At 39.6% G+C, this 21,260-nt stretch overlaps 1 protein-coding gene across 11 annotated transcripts in view; it reads right to left on the bottom strand.

Annotated features, from left to right (window-relative positions):
- ABLIM1 (actin binding LIM protein 1) overlaps nt 1–21,260 on the bottom strand; it is a 128,477-nt gene that overhangs the window by 23,582 nt on the left and 83,635 nt on the right. For all 11 annotated transcript variants that reach the window (XM_042817908.1, XM_042817911.1, XM_042817910.1 and 8 more), the window contains exons 8-12: nt 19,782–19,840; nt 10,844–10,921; nt 7,933–8,088; nt 4,816–4,851; nt 3,365–3,494 (exon numbers count right to left, since the gene is read on the bottom strand). In XM_042817908.1, coding sequence (XP_042673842.1) covers nt 3,365–3,494; nt 4,816–4,851; nt 7,933–8,088; nt 10,844–10,921; nt 19,782–19,840 — 459 coding nt within the window. The remainder of the gene's footprint in view (nt 1–3,364; nt 3,495–4,815; nt 4,852–7,932; nt 8,089–10,843; nt 10,922–19,781; nt 19,841–21,260) is intronic.

The raw sequence follows: 21,260 nt of genomic DNA, 5'->3' as shown, positions 1-21,260 counted from the left end.
AAGTTCAAAGCGAGGTTTATTTTTCTGCAGTGAAGTAAAAGGGAAGTTGAAAGTGTATATTAATGAAAATCATCTAAGAAAACGCAAACCTAAAATTAGTAATGGTGATCTGATTGTTTGAAGAGAGACAACATTGAGATCTATTAGCATTTCCTGAAGTGCATGGAATAACCTCCTTGCAACTATCTTTGATTAACTTCAATTTCTGATTATCTGCATTAATCAAAGGTGCCAGAATAGAATCCATGCTCAACATACTCAATTGCCTCTTTTTGAGCTTTTCCAAGTGATATAAGCTACGACTGTCTTCCCCAACAGGAGGAACAGCACAGCCAGAGCACTCCAATAGAAGTAAAACCATATTCACAGAAAGCAAGAAGTAAAACTAAAAACTTATTGAGCTGGATGAGCTTTTTGAAGGGACAAAAAGAAAGAACAACTCCCATCCTGCAAGTCAAATATCATAAAAGAACAGATTAAAAAGCAAGAAGCGACCAGATCCTCAGATAGTGTAAATCCCTGCAGATCTACTGCCTTCAGCAGAGTTTGCTGATTCTCACTAGTTGAGGAGAGGCCTAAAGATTTTAATTTTATTTGTTGGGCACTTGTTACTGCCAACAAAACTGAGAATGATTAATTTCCTCATTGCTACTGATCTTTATGTAACACGATTTTTCTTCATATTTTTTGATCACCTTGATTTCATACAGGTAGTATCTGTAGTGCATTTTCAAACGCACATTTTAAGAGTGTGGAAATGATAGTTAATTTGATATGCTTTCTGCTTTAGACATTGCATATACCAATTAAAAAGAGGCTAAATTAGGATCTAAACTGACGGTGATAATGCTTCCCTCTGCATTTCTAATTGGGAATTTGCTTGAAGTCTCTTCAGCTAGGGCCCTTAGAAATGACATACATCCTTCATGAAAGGACATTATGTCTATTCTAACAATTCTAAGTGTAACGGCACATTTCGAGGCATGCTCAGCTCTACAGCCAACGATAACCTTACGGAGATGCACCTTACTAGCTCTGACAGAATGCTAATAAATCTCCAGCCTGGAGGGTACTCCCTGGAGAGGCCTGGCTCCTTACCTTTGACATGGGGGATGAAGTGGTGTCGGAAGGGGGAGTTGGGGCGGGAGTCATGGTGAGCGGAGCTGAGACTGCTAGTGCGCAGGTATGACAACCGCTGCACACCAGTAGAGAGCAGCTCTGCAGCAGCAGGGAATCGGGGGGCAGAACAAAATGAAAACAAAGAAAAACAATAAGAGAAAGGCAGGGAAGGAGGCTTCAAAGGAAGAAAAAAAAAGGCATTACACAATTAGGGTTCTGAAAAGGAGGAAGGAGGAAAAAAAAAAAAGGTTAAAAGACGTACCGAAGGGTTCATAAATCTTAGACAAAATTACAGCAAGTGGTTGAAAAGATGCTCAGATTTGAACTGCATTGCTGATTCAGCATACTATTTACTAGCTTAATGAGCTTATGATATATGCCTTGTTACCAGAAAGTAGTCTGCTACCATCATGCAAACATCACAAACATTGATGCTCAGTTAGCTAAGAAAGCAGCTGTCTTGCAAAGTGCCTAACCAAAAAAACCATCAGTCAAGAGGCATACAAGCTGCCTTCTATTGTTTTAAAACATTCCAAAAATGCTGCCAACGTCAGATATGACATCAGGGTACGAAAAGGCTGCAAACTTTTTCAAAACATGAAGCATTCCAATTTTGAAGAATGTGATGCTGACAACGTCAACACAGTGCTTCACTTCTCTCTCAAGAGCATCTGGAAGCCAGGAGTTCTCTGAGGCCACTGAGCTTATTCCGAGAGAAATTACTCTTGCAAATAACCAAAGGTACCATTAGGAGAAACATATACACACATTATTATTCAACACGAATGACACTGTAGGAAAACTATAAATTAATATTAGTAATTACCCCAAAGCGGGGTTGCAAAGATCAAAACAACCAATTCTACAGATGTTGTCTGTATCATAGGAGAAACAGAAGCAGGTGACCCACAGATGAGATCACCTGAGCAGAGATCAGCTTGAACAAAAATATCCTCAGAACATCTCCCAGACTGAAATTTTGGAGATTTTACATTTGGACCCTTCTGATTGAACAGATAGTGAAATTCAATCACAGTAAAGTCTGGAATGAGGTCTGGATTCTTAACTGTCTCTGATACAACAGAGATGGAAAAATCCCCTTGGAAGTGCCAGAATCAAGAGACAGAAGTTTGCAGCTTTTTCACGCTTTATAAACGTCTTTCAGTTTTAGCTGTAATGTCATTTTAAAACACAATCATGTTGTCAGCACATAGTATCAGACACAATTTGCTTCTGTCCCACCTCCCTTGAGTGCTTTAAATAAGGCATTCACTGACAGACACAATTAGCTGCTTTCAGCCCACCCCCACTAGGAAATGGCTGCTGCTCTCATGTTCCACAGTGGTGGCTCTATAATAAATCTTTAATTTTAAAAATGCAGCTCCTATTATGTATGGGCTTTTGGCAGGCCAAGTGTTCATCTGCAATCATCAAGGAAGATGGAATTGCATGACTGCATCACTTAACTTAAAAACAGGTCACAAAGATTTAATTTGTGAGCATTAAAAGTAAATTAGTCTTGAAAAGTACTCAGTTAATTGCATTTAGAGATACACTTTTATGCAGTTTGGGTGTGGATGAACACTTCAGTTTCATGTATTGCTTCCACATCCACAATCAGAAATCCGAATGCACTTGGAAACAGACCTGAATGTTTATTATATTATACACAGAACTTGCACATCACTGCTAAATCACTAAAAATGTTAGCATTTTCAAATGTGCTTTGCTATTGACTATGATTTTAAATAAGAATCTACGAGTCTATGTTTAGGAAAATGATGTTATTTGGAATATCTGGGTTATTTGCTGTTCCATCTGACATTTCATGGGTGCACCAAGCTTCAACTGAATAATTTTTTTTCAAAGGAAGAATCCTACACAAGAGGCTGCTGTCCAGTCAAGTCGTAACTTTTGTTTCCAAAATATGGTTGCTTTTCCCAAATTCCAGAATGAAGTTTGTGATTTGTTACTGTAAATAGTTGCTTGCTTTCACAAACTTACATACATTTGAAAAATAACCAGAAACAAAAGCAGAAGATCAGTACTTATGACATAAGACACTCATCAACCTAGGGCAGAACACACTGCACCAATCAAGAACAAAAAAACAGGTAGAAAAGGAGATATTAAAATATGCAACAACTTTTCAATCAGCTGCTAAGAGAAACAAGTGCTTCTCTGTGCCACTAAGCGACACAATAAACACTGCTTTTACAAATACTGCTAATGCAGTTGCCCTTACCGGGTCTGTGGAAATGCTGGGGGGAGCGTGACATGGTGGGCGTGTAGCTATGGCGACTGTACACTGGAGAATTAATAGAGCCCTGACTAGTAGACCTGTGAATCATGCGATCCCGAACATCTTGATAACCCTGCAGAACAGAAGCAATTAAAACGGAATTCATTACAGAATATAAATGCACATCATACGTTTTTCTAAGCAGTGCTCAACTTTCATGGATCCGAAAACATCTACAGAAGATACTGAAAAAATATGTTTCTTAAACTTTCAACCCATTTCATTATTACTGTTATCTAACTATCTGCTCCAAAGACTCTGATCCATTTTTACAGCCAGTGTCTGTGATCAGTCTTGAAAGGTTCCAACTCTACGTGTCACTCAGGGTAATTTCCAGCACACTTTCTGTGATCCCAGGTTCCCCATGTTCCTATGGCTCCATAAGGGAAGTTGCATTCAGAGCATCCTTGTCCTGCAGCACATGGCACAAGATACATCAGCTAGTCATCAACTAGATCAGCTGGAAACCAGCAAGAATTGAACAGCTGCAGCACAGAGCTATCCATGGCTTCACTTACCATTTGTCTCAACTAGCTACAACAAGGGGTTGAAGTATCCAAATTAGATCTGCCCCATGCCCTCCCCTCTGAAAACAAGACCCCTTCTTGTACAGTGAAGCCTAACTTTCTCAGTTTCCTGGAAGACAAACCCAAGCCAAACAAAATGAGAAAGCACACACAAAGCAAACCAAAGCAGGACAAAAGAGATGGGAGCAATTTGAATGCATGAATAATTACAACAAATTTTAAAGCCTTTTTTTTTTTTTTTTTTTTTTAACATGTAGCAATCACTGTGACTTTTATATTGCAAACAAGCAATACTTCCCCATCCCAAAATGATAACACATGTAATGGTATGTATACATCTACAGTATTCTGACACATGACTGTCCTGATATATAATATTCCTGTAATGCTTAAAATAGTTCCAAGGTCAAAACAAAACCAAAGCAAACCAAACCATAGCTATGTTTTCTTCAAGGTAAAACTACAACTGTCTTAGCAGCAAACATAGTTTGCAAAAATTATTTAAATTCTTAGAGCAGTGTTTTAGGTAATGCAAGTCATCCATCTGAGACCCTGTGGGTGTCACCAGAAGGATGTGTGTTTAAGAAGTGACCTCTGCTGGACAAATGGCCCTGTGTTCCAGACAACAATTAGGGAGGGGCACCAGATTCATTTTTGTATAATTTGTCAGTGAGGACTTAATGTTCTCCTTTTAAGTGATCAAAAACCATTTCTATGTGCTCCCTGTTGCGCCGCGCCGGCCCCAAACAAAGGACGAACAAACAAAAAAAACAACAGATCAGATCAGGCCAGGAGCAAAATCAATCAAAAGCAATCACTGATATGAGTAATCCTAGTCATGGTAAGATGAGGTTTCACCACACTTACTTCTGCTGAAGGGGTAGGTGATAATGTCCGTGGAGACTGCAAAGACATAAGAAAGTAAGGTTACAGAATCATCACTGCATGTCTTGGGCTAGAAAATGGCAACCCAAACACTGCTGCAGGTAGAAGGATATTATACAGCAGTACAAAACAGCACTGTAGGCATTACTGAGGCCACCGTTATGCTGCAACTTGCTTTTTCCACATTGCTCAGGAACTGGTCCATAAATCACTGAAGCGCTTAAAGTTTCTGGGAGAATCTATAAGCGTGATTAATTCAGTCAGCTATCGTGCCATGACATCTCTCAGCCATCTAGTGATTGCGGTAATTAAAACATAGCTGTAGAGATCAAAATCAGAAAGGATTGTTAATTTAATAAGCATGCCTGTTACGAAGAACTCTTTAAAGTGGAAATCAAAAGTAAATAATTTTAACTCAAAGCTTTGCATGGCATCAGAAATACAGAACAACTTCCAAGACGAAGCACATTTTTCCTTCAGTACACAGAGTCTGGCAAAAATCTGCTTTTTCCTCAAGGCTTTATTTTTCATCCCCAGTGCAAAGCAATACAAAGACGCCATCATTTCTTTGATATGATCTCTCTCTAAATTAGCTTTGTGCTCACCCATAGTTACGCACAGAGAACCAGCAGGAATTACAAGCATGTATACTGAAGGAATTATGCAAAAGCCAGAGGTCATAAACATGCACAGTACTTACTAACAGCTTCTATTACAGATAGGGAAACCAAGGCAAGACATATCTTTAGAAACCAACTTAACCATGCATTGCTTGGTGGTACAAACAACTACAAAGGCTATGTGCAGTTACCAGCTATGTGTCATCTATCATAAGACAATCAGAAGCTGGAAGATCAGGATTGAAAATGTTTATTTTTATGCATTACATTTCAATATTATTTAATTGCCATAATAAGCCGGGCAAGAGATTATGCTCTCAGATAAGACCACAACTATTACAGAACAAGATTTTTAGCTAAAATACCCAGCTCCCACTAGATGGTGCTATGTGAAAACGTTTCTCATCACGGGCTTCCAGAAAAACAAGACTGGTAGTTAATTGAACATGAGAGACTATCGGTGAGAAACTTTCTAATGCATTTCCCTTTCATTGCAATGAAGAAGAAAATGTTTTGTCACTTTCTGTATCTGAAGTACAGAGTTTTCTTGTAGCTCAGTCCCTGCATTTAAGGTTTGTCTGCACCACTGAGTTAATCTTTCTTACCTGGCTTTGGTGTTGGTTGCTTTTTTTTTCCAATCGTGGTGAAAGGCATTTCTAGGGTATGATTTTAAGCTCAGGCTCACAGTTTCTTTAAGCCCATCACATATACACACTTTCCAAACAGACTGCAGGCTAGCTCACTCAAAGTCTGTAAATCCTAGCCATGCCTAACCACGTCACCTCCTTTGCTTTTTAAAGATGATGGTGACTGATGTATGACATACCAAGATTAAAGCATCACTCATTTATGACAACACAGACACAGGGATCACTCCACCCTGATGGACTTCTGCTTTCATTAAGGAAAGGAAAGGGAGGACAAAGAGGTACAAAGAGGTGAGGTGAATTGCCCAAGGTCACAGCAGTCACTGGTAGCATGAGGCAGAGAGCCCAGCTCTCCTGAAAGGAAGATGAGAACCCTTTCGTTTCTGGAAATTACTGTAGTCACCAGAAATTGATAAGATTTAATGCTGGTGATAACACAGCGTAAGAAAACACCAAAGGCTTTTGCTCTTCCCCAGAATAAGCATAATGGCAATTTCCAATATATGGCTTTATCAGCGAGCAGCATCCCCTCAAGGATTAACAAATAGTTCCTCTGGGTGAGATCAGTTCCTCCTCCGTGAGTAACAAGAGACTGGTTTGTAGCTGGTTCTGTGGAATGGCTGAGACCTGTTGGAACCGGGCAGAGATCACCAGTGCATCTCAGTGGATGTGAATCAGACGTCAGCTGGACCTATTGCCAATCTGAACTGGAGGGAGAAATTCTGTAATTTGATCTCTTAATCTCTTATTTCGCTCGTGAGCTGAACTCTCTCTTGAATTTCCTCATATTTATTTATAACTCTAAGTTAAAATATTAGCCCTATGAAGTATTAAAGAACAAAGTACAAAACCTGCTGTAAATCTGACCTGCTGGTGGGTAGTATATGTTGCTGAGAGAATACTGTCAGTCACTTCAGACCACTGTCTGAATGATCTATTGTAGTTCCTTTTTCCTCAGCTTATCTTCATGCTCAATTCACCAAGACTGTAAAATGAATCCACTTTTATGCCCACTTAGATTTGCATTCTGGAAGTCAGATTTACAGCTACCTGGTACCACTTGATAAAACCTACTTCATGACCTGCACTGGAACCACCTAAACAGTAACTGCAGCTATGGAAGTTCACCTGAGAAATAGGGAACCCTACAGCCTGAAAGCTGCCTTTAAATACAAGTTTAAGCAAATAAATTAGATGGCTGCTTCTCTTGTTGAATTCTTTACTAAATGTCAGCAGTTTAAAAAGTGAGGCACCTATTTCCACACTGCAACTCACCTGCTGTTTCCAGTTGGAAGAGCACTTAATCTCAACTTACTTCACATTCTATCTTATATGTATAGCAGTGTGCTCCAGAAATATATTTCCATTCAATCTGAGAGAATGTGTCTTGCTGTTTTGAACCCTTTTACTGCCACAGAACATCATGGTAATTCCTCATATTCTGTTGTGAGAACTTGTGCTCTACAGCAATGTGCCTGCTACATGGCACACTGCTAGGCTGCCATTTGCCTCGTGTTCTGGACCCAAAGACCAGAACACTCTTTCAAATTATGAAGACACACAGCCTGCAACCTGTTCCCCATTCCTCTGCCAGCAGCTGGTGTTAATGCAGACAAAAAGCAGACCTGTGTGTTTAACTATGCAGTTTCCCCACATAAGGCATCATCATGACTGTTCCCATTTAATCCAGATCAAACAGACAAAAAGTACTTTGAACAGCAGCAGCAACAATACTAAAGAGTGTTAATTAGGAATTATTTCAGAAGAGGATAGAAGCGTAGCAGGCTTTGAGTAAAGCTTATAGCAGAATGGGTTGCTTGTCAGTTCATTACCTCTCCAAGACTCTGTCTCTCCTGTCTGTCCTCGTAGGCGGAAGTGTAGAATGGCTCATAAGTAATTAGGTCTGGACGTTCAATGTCATAAATGGCCTTGACTTTGGGAATGGCTGCTAAATCCTTGTAATCAAGGATCTCATTGTCTACTTTTGCCTGAAGGTCAAAGACAGAACACAAATTAACTTACACAAATGCACTGGCAATTTCTATTTTACACAATTTATGATTCTGTGTATTTGTTATCACATTGTTGCTATGGAAAACCCTTTTTGGCACTCCAAACATAAAATGACTGCTTCTTGTTCTTCTCCAAGTGGGCCTCCTCTCCAAGAGCACACAGTGTTTTCTGAGTTTAGGAAAGAAAGAACACTGCATATACAGATGCAACACAAAAGTTCCCTATCAACTGCACTGAGCTGGAAACTTCAGCTCTATAAATGACTCATTTTGTGTCCTAAGGCAAGTCATTTCACCTCTGTTCTTATTTTTCCATCTGTAATATGTGTGATATTATCAACTAAGTCTGCTGATTACAGAGATTATGAGAGGATTCCATGCAGGAGATACAGACAGAATGTCAACCTATAACTTTGCACACAAGAGGAAATACAACTTGTTACAAGGAAATAACAAGGCAAGCAGGACTGGTCAGGGCTATGCATCAAACTCCCTCCCAACTGAAATTAGCATATTGCATTCATGACTCAATCTGTATGCAAGATTCTAACTAAAGTGTATGTTAATTAATACTAGGATAATATATAATACTAACATAGACTCTTCTTTCATTAGAGCTGCAAAGAACTCTCAATTAGTTTAGAACTGAAAGTAGGAAATCAGTTCCAAAAAGACAGCTGCACCCTTCAGAAGAAGCAGGAAAGAGGTCTTACCTACCGTTTATGTAGCTAATATCTTTCCTTACTTAAAAAAAGACTTGCTGAAAAAAATCATTGTAAATCCTTACCTACACAATAGAAATTCATTTTATTTTTAAAGCCAAAAGGAGATATTCAAACTGCTTTTCACCTTCACTTTTCTACTAGCTGCTTTAGTTACACATAGCAAGCTGTACAAGGCAATAAGGCTGATCTGTTTCTACTCACCTTCCACTCTGTTCTGAGTATCAGCACCTAGCATCTTTAAGTGCATTTACCTTCCCAAGCTCTCCTAACAACCACTCATGGTGATTCTTATGTGATGCCACAAATCAGACAAGCAAGGACTGAGATTGTTAGCAAATCCACTTTCTAAAAATAGCACAAAATCTGTTTAGTTTTGACTCACCAGATATAACAGAGTATCTTTAGCCAATTTAACCCTTAATATAGGCAGCTTTATGAATTTATAATTTTTTTTTTATGACAATCCATTAATGAGCTGTTAATGTATGAATATTTTATTCCAGTGTAAATTACCACACATTTTCACAGATCTGAATGTAGGCCAACATGCTGGTTGCCACACAGACTCCACTGTTCAGCAACAGGTGAGGTTTCCTAAGCTAAAGTTTATGCAGGTGATATTACCAGCACGGTATGCTCTGTGGTTTGACATCTGTAAGTGTGAACATTTTTATCACAGTAGCTGTTTTTTGGCTGCTGTTCAAATGCACTGATGAACTAACATTCAACCCAAGCTCAGAACTTGAGATTTATAATATTTGGTATAGTTGGTATTTTTTCTGCATTATTATATGTGTACCTGGTAAATCTGTATGCCTTATGTTTTCACCTGTACAATCTTAATATTATCTACAAATTCAGCAATTCAATATGAAATACAAGTAACACGGAAGAACATTTGCCCTGCAGTCTTCCTTTTCCAAACAAATCTTTGTCTTTGATCCCTCCAGAATGGACTCTAACTTGCTTTCTTGACATTTTCTTCCTTAGCTTCTACTTCTCCCTTGGATCTTGTGCAGGTTGTCTGGAGCATGTTTTACATGCTGAGAAAGATTACGCAGACTTTCAAGAAACAGGGCTTTTAAATGGATGTGAGTTCTTAGAAGTGTAGGTTATACGTGTGCAAATATAGCAACATTGGCAAGGCTGAGCAGTAGTTATTCACTCAATTACACTTGATTCCATACTCTTTAGAACAGAATTAATAGATGACTTTTTTTTTTTTTTACCCTACAGAATTCTCTACCAAGAAAAATGGGCACTGACAACACTGAAATGCTTGAAAAAGTAGTGTGAGCAGAAAATAATTATTGCTTCAGAATTTTGAAGCAAACATTCTGCTGATGCATTTCTAACTGTCATCTCTTAAATTACATAGGTTCAAAAGGTAGCAAGAAAAGAAAAAGATCTTTTCCAAACTTAATAATTCTAAGATTCTATGAAAGAGGTAATTTGATTACTGAAGGAACCTATATCTCAATTAACTACACATAAAACAGTTTATCAATAGCTTTGCACTGTCAGCACTGTTAGTCTAATAACAGTAGGATGCTTAATATCCTTTTTTGTTTTAAATCCTTCCCTTCCCCCCTTCTTTTCCTTTCATAGCCAAATCTAACTTCTAAAAATGTGGGATCAGCCAGGCTTCCTTCAGTGTGCCTGACCCTGCACCCATGTTCTATAGCTGCTGATAGCAGACCTCTCAAGCACTGCATACTGAAGTGCAAAGATAACACGTCTAACAAAAAGTCAACCGATCTGTCTTCTGTCCCTCTTCACATCATCCAGTGATTTCAGAAGATCTGCTAAATGTTTGCCTGGCCTGAGGAAGCTCTGCCCTGCTCTTGAAATTCTGTAGTAATAAGAATTACGTGGCAATGAGAATTTTAACAATTTAACCACTAGGATGAAGGCAATAGCATCAGTATAAAATGATTTATTTCAGCATGGAGTATTTCATGTCCAAGCAAGGGCTCAGCAGCTTATTCATCAGAAGAAATACTTACATAGATAGTGTGGCCTGGTGAGCCAGGTATACTGGAACCTGGCCTGGAATAAATGCTTTCTGATGATGTTCTGGTAGGCTGAAAAACAAACAGCAACTTTTCAGAGCCATTTAAAGCAATTAACGTTTGGTAACTCTGGATACAAGTGGAGAAATCCACACATTGAAATTGACTGTATTTAGAAAAAAAAACATCAACACAAGATCAAGCATTCTGGCAAATTCCACAGTCTCACAAGGCAAGTGGACTCTCTTTTTCTGCAGGAGGAGGAGTGCTGTGAGAGGTGAAGGAGGTTTTCTAAATCATAGTGTGAAAGACTGACAGCAATAATGAACAAGTCTAAATGACACCTGCCAAACTCACTGCAAGGAGCCACACACCATACAGTTCAGGACGGTCATTTTATCAAAATGTTAATTCACAAACAGCAAGAGATCAGCAGCCAGTGGTTCAGCAGCCAAAATTACTGAGAAGAGCACAGCACACACGTTATTGCATTCCAGATGTTCAGTCACTGGATTTCCATGATGAATACAGAATTGAAATCAGCCTTTTTCAATAGAAGGACCTGAAATCCTTGGAGCAGTTCCCTTACATCTGCAGTACGACTCAGACGCAACCTAAGAGCTAAAATGTTGCTTGAAATGTCTTGACTCCCTGCATTGTAAACTCCTGAAGTTTAACGACAACGTCCTGGAAACTGAAATTCAGAACAGTCACACCCCTACAGAGTGAGAGTTGTATATTTAGTGGATTTTTCAGCATTTCTTCAGTATTAAACAGACACTGACTCCCTTGGGGAAATTTTACAAGAGCATCTTAGCACCGAGATATGGGAATCCTGAAAAATTTATGAATTTGAAAACCATTTAATTAAAATGGGGCAAGAACTCACACGTTCAGCATGCAGCAGGCACACAAAGTTAACCAAACACGTCCCACTTCCACTTGTGGAGCAATAAACAATTCTTGCAAAGAATCAACTCCTCTCATAAAGCAATGCATCAGTATATGATTCTGATGACACTACTGCAGTGGGATACGATGAAGATACTGAAAATTAAATCTTGCCAACTGTGACACTGAACTAAGGGACCTTTTGGTCACTGATTGAAGAGAAGGAAGGCTTAGCAGCTTGGCTTAGTGATTTTTCTTAGTAAATGCTGGGACTGAACACAACGAGGTTACTGGAGCTTTCTCATCCCTCAGCATGCACTTCCTGATCAAATTCTCCAGTGCTGAGTCTTTCTACTTTTAATTACATCCCCAGGAAAACCACTGGACTCATCCTCATAAAAATGCTGAAGACTACATAAAATTGGATTTCTCTGACTTCATTTGTGGAAATGAAATCATCATAAGCAGGGATAGTCAAAGGAATAAAGGGCTTTGAACACATTCCATCAAAAAACGTGAAGATCCAGATCAAACCGGCAACAGATGTGGCCATGGAATGACATAGCCACCAATCCCCTCCGGAGCATGTCTGAGAATGCCTTCTCAGCTGGAGCTCTGTATGTTTCTTTCCTTTTTCCTCTGTAGTTGCAAATTCCTAAATCCCAAAAGGGAGCGCAGAAATTTCTCAGCTGCCCTTTGGCTCCTCCCATGATGCAATCAAAGAAAACCCAAACCAACAACAAACAATCCACTTGTTTCATGGAAATGTTACAAGACTGAAGTTGGCTGCTGTTGAGAAACACTTCATTCCCTTTTGCTCTGCCTTCTCACACTGCTGAGCAGAGACACGTGTAACATGTTGCTGCAGTTGCTATGGAAAGCAATTGTTTTCATTGCAACACAGGGAACACAGCTACAGACATGAGGTTCTGTGAGGGGTGTCTGTCACCTTTCACTTTTGGCAGACGTACTTCAGGAGTTTTGTCTGATTAATTTTCCCTCTTGTAGGAAAACAAACACAGGAGCCAGCTCCAGCTTCTCAACTGGCAAACCCTCTGGGATGCACTTCTCTCCGGTTCTTTGTAATCACTTCAAAAAATAAGAATTTTTCAGTTCTTGCTCCAGCCCTGAGCCTCACTTCTTAATGCAACTGCTAAAAGCTTCTTCAGCAAAGAAAAACTCCCCTGTGCTTGTCACATCAATGACTGCACTGAACAGAGTCAGACACCGTATGAAGCCACACCTTGCTACTGTATTTCTTAGATGTTCTTTCCCAAAATAAGAGAGTGGTTGTCAGGTGGACTGGCAAGTCATAGCACCTGCCCTTCAGCTCCTCTGCGCCACGCCATCATCATGGCCATGAGCCAGACATGACACTCCTCAAAACCAGTTTTCCCTAACTTCCTGTGTGCATTAATTTAACCTCCCATCTACTTATTGCAGGGCAGGATCCCACCCTCCCAGACACCACCTGACCACACGAATCCAAGCAGGGTTTGCTCCCTCTACTGCCTCCTAGAACAAAATCTTACTTGATTTTACAATATAATCCCAAAAGCAGCACGTGAAAGAGGACTTCTACACCTGCCTCACTTGTTTATTTGAATAAGGCAGTCTGTTTCCACTGCAGATAGCTATTTCCTACTCTGCTGCTTCCCACATGGTCTGGGAGCCTTCACAGATCCGCACCTTCCCCTAAAGAAAATTGAGGAGGAGAGCTGATCAGAGCACATGTTAAAACTGGAACTGTGGCAAACCTTGATTCAACCTTTAGCCTCATTGGAGATACCACACGAGCATCTCACGCACATATTACTGAAAGATAACAGGTAAGGAAATGAGAGGAAACCTCCTTTAATAGGAATGCATTCCTTCAGATGTTTCAGTCCCACCCAACAGGCCTGGGACACCAGATCTGCACATCCTACAACTTAAGTCATCTCATTTCTGCAAGCACACCTGGTGCCTTCTTTACATGACTGCTTTTTTGCTAGGGATTCAAATACAGCTTTGTGTAATGACACCTTTGATCACAGGAATTTGAAGAAAACTTTTATTAAGTGCTATAACTATTTTTTTTTCTTGTACTTTGTAGCCTTTCTTCACATTTTTTGACCATGTAAGTCATTTATTTTTAATTTCCTCCTCAACCCAAAAGCACATAACACCAGTGTGTATAAGTTAACATGGGATGTCTGTAGCACATATAGGAAGTATATGAATGTACATGAAAAAAAGCAATAGGAATTCAATCAATTAAAATTCAAATGTATCAACCAAGACCCCACTGCACAAAGGATCTAAAACATCTGTGAGACTTCTCCGTATTCTTTGTTTTATCACAGACCTCTTATTCCAGTGGTTTTGTTCTTCATTTCATGCATTTGTCTTCAATGCAAAAGTTCTTTACCAACTTCATTTCCAGACTGTCAAAGACAACCCCAACTCTCATGCTCCCAATGCTCATCCTATTAGGCTCACTGTGAATTTCAGCACTCAGTTACAGTATCACCCATGCACACGCTCCAAATCCATTAACTCATTACTTCAACATTAGATTGCAAAGCTTGACACGTTCATCTGCGTTTATCTCAGTCTGTCATGTTATCATGCATGGCGCATCATCTAAACAAGTGAGTTTTTAAAATAAAAGCATCTAGGCTGGAGCCATTCACATCATCCAGTTACGCTGCAATGTGGTGGCTGTGGCTTTTGAAAGTACAGATGTTCAGAATCATGCACTATTAAAACTTCCAAGTGCAGGCAAACAGATCAAATCTGATCCCGAGAACATCTGGCCAAACAGATGCACTGTTGTTTAACAAAGGCATCGTCAGCGTTGTCTACAGTACCTGCCTTAGTTTTTTGATAGAGTTCATTATGCAAGGCGGTGATAATAGCTGCAGAAGAACGAATACGATTTCACTTAACAACATTGAACATTACAGTTTAAACAAGTTCTCCAAATCCCACAAGTTACTGTAAGGTATATCTGTAAACAAAAGAAGTTCAGTGTGTAACTTACTCGACTTGGCAGGCACAACTTTGCAACAGCAAGGAATCTGACAGTCCCAGTACAACACTAATGTGAGTATCTGCTTCATCAACTACATGGTTTTACAGGAGTAACTCAGCTTGTGGAACCAGAGCTCATTATAGGCTGGTTTCCCATGGATTTCAGTAATGTTCAGTGGCAGCGTACAAGACCAAGAAAATACTTCAGTGCTACAGCACTCATTGTGCCTGTCTGCCAGTGTAACTCCTGACAAGTGTGTTACCTTCAAATGCACAGAGCCTGTCATTATTTCCCTCCCTTAAAAATTTACAACGTGTGTGCATAAAGACAAAAGTAAGGAACAGGTTTAGTTCAAACTCACACAGATGCATTTTAATCAATTACAGAAAACTTTTTCTTTCCTTTCTAGACAAAAAAGCTGAAAAGGAAAAGGTATTTTCAGCACAGTCACTGAAGTTACACTGCTACCAAATACAGTCTTTCATAGAAAGTAAATTAAGTGAAAGGCAGAAAAAATGAAGTGAGAAATACATAACAGTGAATTCGGGGCCAAACTCCTCACAGAATTCACAAGATTTCACTCCTTCTTGGTTTTCTTCCTCAAAAAATCTTAAATAATAAGATACTTTGATATCAAATAGTAAGATTTTTTGAGATAGGTAGCAAGTATGACTTTAAAAACACTGAAGTCATTTTTCATCTTAAGACATTTTTCCCCATAGTTAAGTTATTGAAATTTCCTGTGTTTCTGCTTACATTCAGCAAACAATTAACACCTGTAAATATGGGCCTCAGTCCATAAATAGCTGTTCATGGCAAAAAGCAGCAATTATTGCACATGAAGTGTGTATTTCATTTATATTCCACAAGGCTCTTTTGTTTTCTTTCTGGCATTGCCTTTGGCATCAAACTCCTAGTTAAATGCCTGCCTTCCCCTCATTTCAGCAGCACCTCCAGTACTCAAGTTTGGCAGCTCAGAACTTTTCTTGGGCTGGCAGTCCTAAATGCCTGATGTGTAATCACTGCATCAAATTGACACTAAAAGTGCGTAAAGTTCCATTTGAATAAGACACTGAGGATTGTCTTCTCCAGGTTACACACACCATCCAAAGAGCTATCAGCAAGGTTATCATATGATGAAGATCTGCAGTAGACAGACACCTCTCCTGTCTTGCCAGAAGAGTAACGTGCCACCATGTTAGCAATAAGACACAGTACCAAATGGAACTCACTAGGCAGCCAGCTCACCTGAGGCTCAACATTTCTTCCTGTCTTCAGTGTTAAAGGTGGTCATAGATCTAAGAGATTATCATGTATTCTTGCTTCTGGATAAGGTTTTGTAATTTATTTCCCACTAACTGTTTGGTACCTACAGAATTCCTGAAGCATGCACCTTCCTAATGATCCAACTATCTCAGACACGCTCTCCCTTACTGCATGCAAAAGGGTTTTGCATCAAGCAAAACAGGTAAAATTAAAATCTGAAGTTTTCATGTAGATTAATGTCCTTGGCCCATCTTAACAGCAACAGCAATGATAGCATCTTTACCCTGCAGAAGATCACATGAAGTCAAAACCTGCTTTGAATTACACTTCATATAATCAGCCTGTACATCTAAACAGAATTAAATATTGAGTACATTTATACAAGAAGATATAATCTGACCCTAAGCTGCTTCAATGCTACAGTCTACAGCATGAGAAAGTCTACCTTAATTAGAAATTAATACATAAGCACTGCTGCAAAGGAGAAGAAATGGAATTAGGTGGTGTTCTCAAGTGCAGAGACCCTCGTGGAAGTTTGAAAGTGGAAAGGTGATTCAGAATCAAGAGGACAGGGAGGACCTCTTAACATCAAATTGGATGTTCTGCTGCCTACGGACAGGCAGATGCTATTGAGCAGTGTACATGACATGTTCAAATCCTGCATCTTGCAAATATTTTCTCAACTGAAGTTTTCATCTGTAGAAGGTCAGCGAGTATAAAAACAAAATTGATGCAACTGATAGCAATTCTTTTTCCTAAAAAGCACAAGCTATTGTTCATGTAGTAACAATGGTAACTGTTGTTACAACAATAACTATTGTTACTACACTTAACCATCCCTTCAAATTCAGATGCTTTTTATCATTTTCTTACGTTTCACATTTGCACTCTTATTTTTTGTTTCAGAAGAAAAACGTCCGATAGCAGAAATGAAGCACTCCATTAAAGAAAATTTAAAACATGAGAATTAACAAACACTGCACTACATGATGCAAAATACAGTCAGTGCCCAGGGTGGCAAGTGATAGGAAAGCTGTGTGGCAGAAATAGTGGCAAGCACTGCAAGTGACAATGATAAAGAATCTTCTCAGTAAAGAAGACCATTATCAACACTGAAAACACAACAGCAAACCTCTGCAGAGCGTGGTCTGCGCAGAACCAGACTCTTTGGATAAAAGAACTCAGATGAGGAATGCTGCCATGAAACAGAAAAAAGGAAAAAGAAGAGTGAAAAGGAAAGCAGTTCCCCAGCCCATTGGTTAAGCTCTTTTTCAGTCAAGTGACAACTTACAAATAACTACTTGCTAGATAACAATCTGTGTGCTATAGTATCCGTTACTTGCTGATCCCTGTAGAATCACGAACAAGCAGATAGCTGAACCTAAGCAGTGCATTCTAGTTACATACAAACAGCTTTACCCTCTACTTGTTTTTACTTAAAAAACCTCTACAGAAAATCCAGTGGGAGAAAAACCTTAATCAACCATCATTTTTCTGAACTCAGTCTGACCAGCTAAAATGCTGATTAGTTTATATCGCAATTCAGTTACTGAGAGAAAACAGAACTGGCTGAAAGCTTATAAAATGACTTCCACAATAAAAGGGCATTTTGTTCTGCTTTGCTCCACAGGGAAAAGGAAATCCAGCAGAGCAAGGATGCCTTGTCAATGGCAGAACCACCCGAAAATAAAGGCCTGCCCCTGAAAGATGTAGTATCTTGTATTTGAGAATTGAGAAATCTCATTCTGAAACTCACATCAGGCCTAAAAATTATGCAGTCAAGAAACTCAAGGTAAATCAAGCCACAGGTCATAAACTGAAAAGTGACGTGCTTAAATAGCACAGTTTCCCAGTTTCATTTGTTTTCGTACCTATCTGTTTGCTATTGACCTTGTCTAAGTAAGCAGAAATATTTGGCAAAGTCATCTAAATGAACTCAAGTGGTCAAGAGAACGCAAATTGATTTTAAATCAATTAGCACCAAAATAGGTACAGACTCTGCAATGTAGAGTTGAAGCTAAAAATTCTCAGTCTCTCCAGCTGGCTTCAGCACTGTGAATTTCCAACTTTAAAGACACGTTAAACATCTGCATGGAAGATCTCCAGGAATAAGGTGACCTTGGATAGCTGGGCAGTGACATCTCTTGTGTTCCCCCTTGATTGTTTTTTCACTTCGTCTTAAATTTTCTAGAAAAACTCTCTTAGGGAAAAATCTTGCAGGTGGATGAATTCAATTAAAATTACCTGAGAGAGAGGAAGACTCACATGCTTGAATGTCTGATGGGAAAAAGGAGAAGATATTTGAAGCCTTTGCACGTCTTTATGGGAAATGGAAATAAGCCAACTGAATTATAAGGTCAGCTCAGAGAAAGTTAATAAGGGCAGCACTATAGTCAGGAGCTTCGACAAGGCTCTCGGGTCCATGCAAAAGAGAGTACTGTTCCCCAACCACTCACTGCTAAGGCCAAGTATTCTGACACTTCTGCTGGGCAAAAGCACTGTCTTACATTCTACTTGTTAAATGGAGAAGGAAATTCAAACTAGCATAAAAAGTACTATAGCAATTACTTTAATAAGGAAACAATCCCATTTTTTTGGAGCTCTCTATATGGCTTCTAATTACTAAGCATCGGCATAAACTATCTGTCTGCTCCTTGGGAAGTGCAATGTCTGTACATCTATTCTGAAAGTAATTCTGTTCTTAAAAGATAAAGCTAAAGCTGATTTACGCTGTGATAAGATGGTCACTGAGAAAAGCAGCTGTCAACCATTACACTGGAAGTCAGAACAGGATAACGTGCAAATAGTGGATTGCAATAGTGATGTTTGGTCCTGCTAGATCACATGGTCACCCACAGCCAGTTCTGCTCCTGTATTATGAGTGCAGTCCATGCTAACATGAACTCTGCTCAAGAGAAATATATTAGTACATTACCTACATTCCTAGTGAACTCACAGAAAAAGACCTGAATCAATTTTAAAGGACTAGGCTTCCTGTGAATGACCCATAGATAGAGCACAACTCAGGATAATTTGTCTATCTCCATGCCAGTACCTCTCATTTTCCTTGGCTGATAGACCTTCTAGCCATTTTCCTTCTATGAAGTCTCTAATATTCTAGTCTCTAATATTCAGAAAAATTAACAGTTCAAAGGCCCAACTGAGATATCAAAGTGAGTAAACTGTCCAGAAGGCAAGTTAGTGAATATGGGCTTAAAATTGCCTGATGCATGACAAAAGTGCATGAGTGCAGTATTATTCCAATCAAGAATTTGATCCAGAATGTTCTTGGTATGCTGATGTGATCCCAAGGATGCCAGCCCTTCCTGGCATTCCAATTAGGATCTCTTTAGTTTGTGGTTTATTTGAATAGCAAAGGAGCTAACTGCTGTAAATAACTGCAAAGAACAAGGGATAAGAAGTTATACAGATGTGCAAAAGCACTAAGATGCATCATAGCTCTTGCCCTGTTCACATTTTACTCCACTGCACGATAACTCACATACGATGATCTGTCTTAGAGGCAATGTCATATCTGTGTATCAGTAAATTATATCATCTTTAGGGTAACACACTGAAACTGAAGATGATGAGTTTAAAAACCACACCATTATCTTTGAAGTGCTACCAAAGTTATTCTGCCAGTGTGGTGACAGCTATGCTATAAAAACCATGAAAATAAAATCACACTTTGTATACAATGTTCAGTTGCTAGGTGTGTAAAATATGCAGTGTGTCATTGCCACAAATTCAGCTTACCCGTAGCTTATCTTCAGTCTTAGTGGATTGCTTACAGTCGGGATGCCAGACAGTGGAACCTGGGGGACACAAAAAAAGAAAAAAAAAGAAAAAAAAGAAATCCTTATTTAGAGGAAAGCAGATGATTTCTGGTCACGAGAACTTAGTCTGAAACTTAGAACTTAGTCATGAAAAGAGAATCCCTTCACTGAATCAGACTGTGCATCTGTGTGAGCCTTTCAGATTCAGTCCTAGCTCATGAGAAACACAAGTGACAAAAAAAAAAAAGCCAAATCCCTGGTCCACCCACAGCAGTCTCTTGCTGGAACTGACAAAGCACTTAGTACAGCTTCTTAATTAAAACTCAAACAGCTGTAAACAGCAAGAAAGCCAGGCAGCACCATCTGAAGGGACTGGAAGATGGAGGGTCCTTCTGGTAAGGATGGAGGCCAAGGGCTATGACAAGCTGACCTGGATTCCCCTTGTGAACTGCACCATGTGTAAAAATTACAAGTCCACTACTGCTGTTTAAGCCCTGTGATTTCCTTGAGCAGTAGTTGTGCTCAGTTACTGTAAAACATTACTCATATCACTTCTTTCCTGCAACTACACAGAATGCAATGGGAAATGTTTATTAGGAGCAAAATAGAAAACTCACAGCACAGCAGTCAGGGCAGTATCTCACCTGCTGCATCAAGCTAATGAAGCTGGAACGACACATGACACAAACTATGTGAAGGTATCTCTCCCAAAATCAGTGTACTGCATGCAGCACTGGCATACATTTGGTTCTGCGCCCTGCTCTGTAAGGTCGGCGGCATGTGCTGCACTGGCATTTCCACATGGCATGTTCCAGTTTCACATCCTCCCAAAGAGGCAATGTTTCTACTGTCTGTGTTCTAAAACATGGGATTTTTCCTCACATAATAAAAATGTAAATATCTGGCTGTGCCCATGGGCTAGGAAGGGGCACTGCCAACTCTCCCCCAGCACTTTGGAACAGAGAGTAAATTATGGTTACTGCTGGCAAGCTGCTGGCAGAATTTTAGCCAATCTGAAACAGAGCAAAAGCTAATGCTGATTTTTAACACTTTAACTACTGCAGCTGTAGCCAAATTCAGCTTCAATCCAGCAGCCACAAAGCCTTGTGTGACCCTTGTCTGCCTGCAGGAGGGAACTTCACCTTTTCACTCAGTCCACAAAGAAACCAAACAAAGGGCAGCCCAGGTCTCCTGCTGGTGAATATTATCTCAAGTACAGCCAGAGGACACCCCACCCTTGGAGTCAATGGGAGGGATGGATCAGGGGCGCTGGACACTTCACTCTAATAAGCCTTACATGACCCAGTGTAGAAGCAAAGAGCAGCAGGAATGTTCATTTCCCAGAAGCACACAAGAACATCATCATCAGAAGGCTGGAGAGAACGCTGTGATTCTGGATCAGAGTCTGAGAAGTCTGGCTTCAAGTTTGAGCAGAGGAAGAAGAAACTGTGCATTTGGC

This window comes from Centrocercus urophasianus, unplaced genomic scaffold, assembly GCF_019232065.1.
Source record: "Centrocercus urophasianus isolate 14NV4802_14NV808 unplaced genomic scaffold, USGS_Curo_1.0 seq_17, whole genome shotgun sequence".
Classification (NCBI taxonomy): Eukaryota; Metazoa; Chordata; class Aves; order Galliformes; family Phasianidae; genus Centrocercus; species Centrocercus urophasianus.
This window is presented reverse-complemented; position numbering and strand designations above follow the sequence as displayed.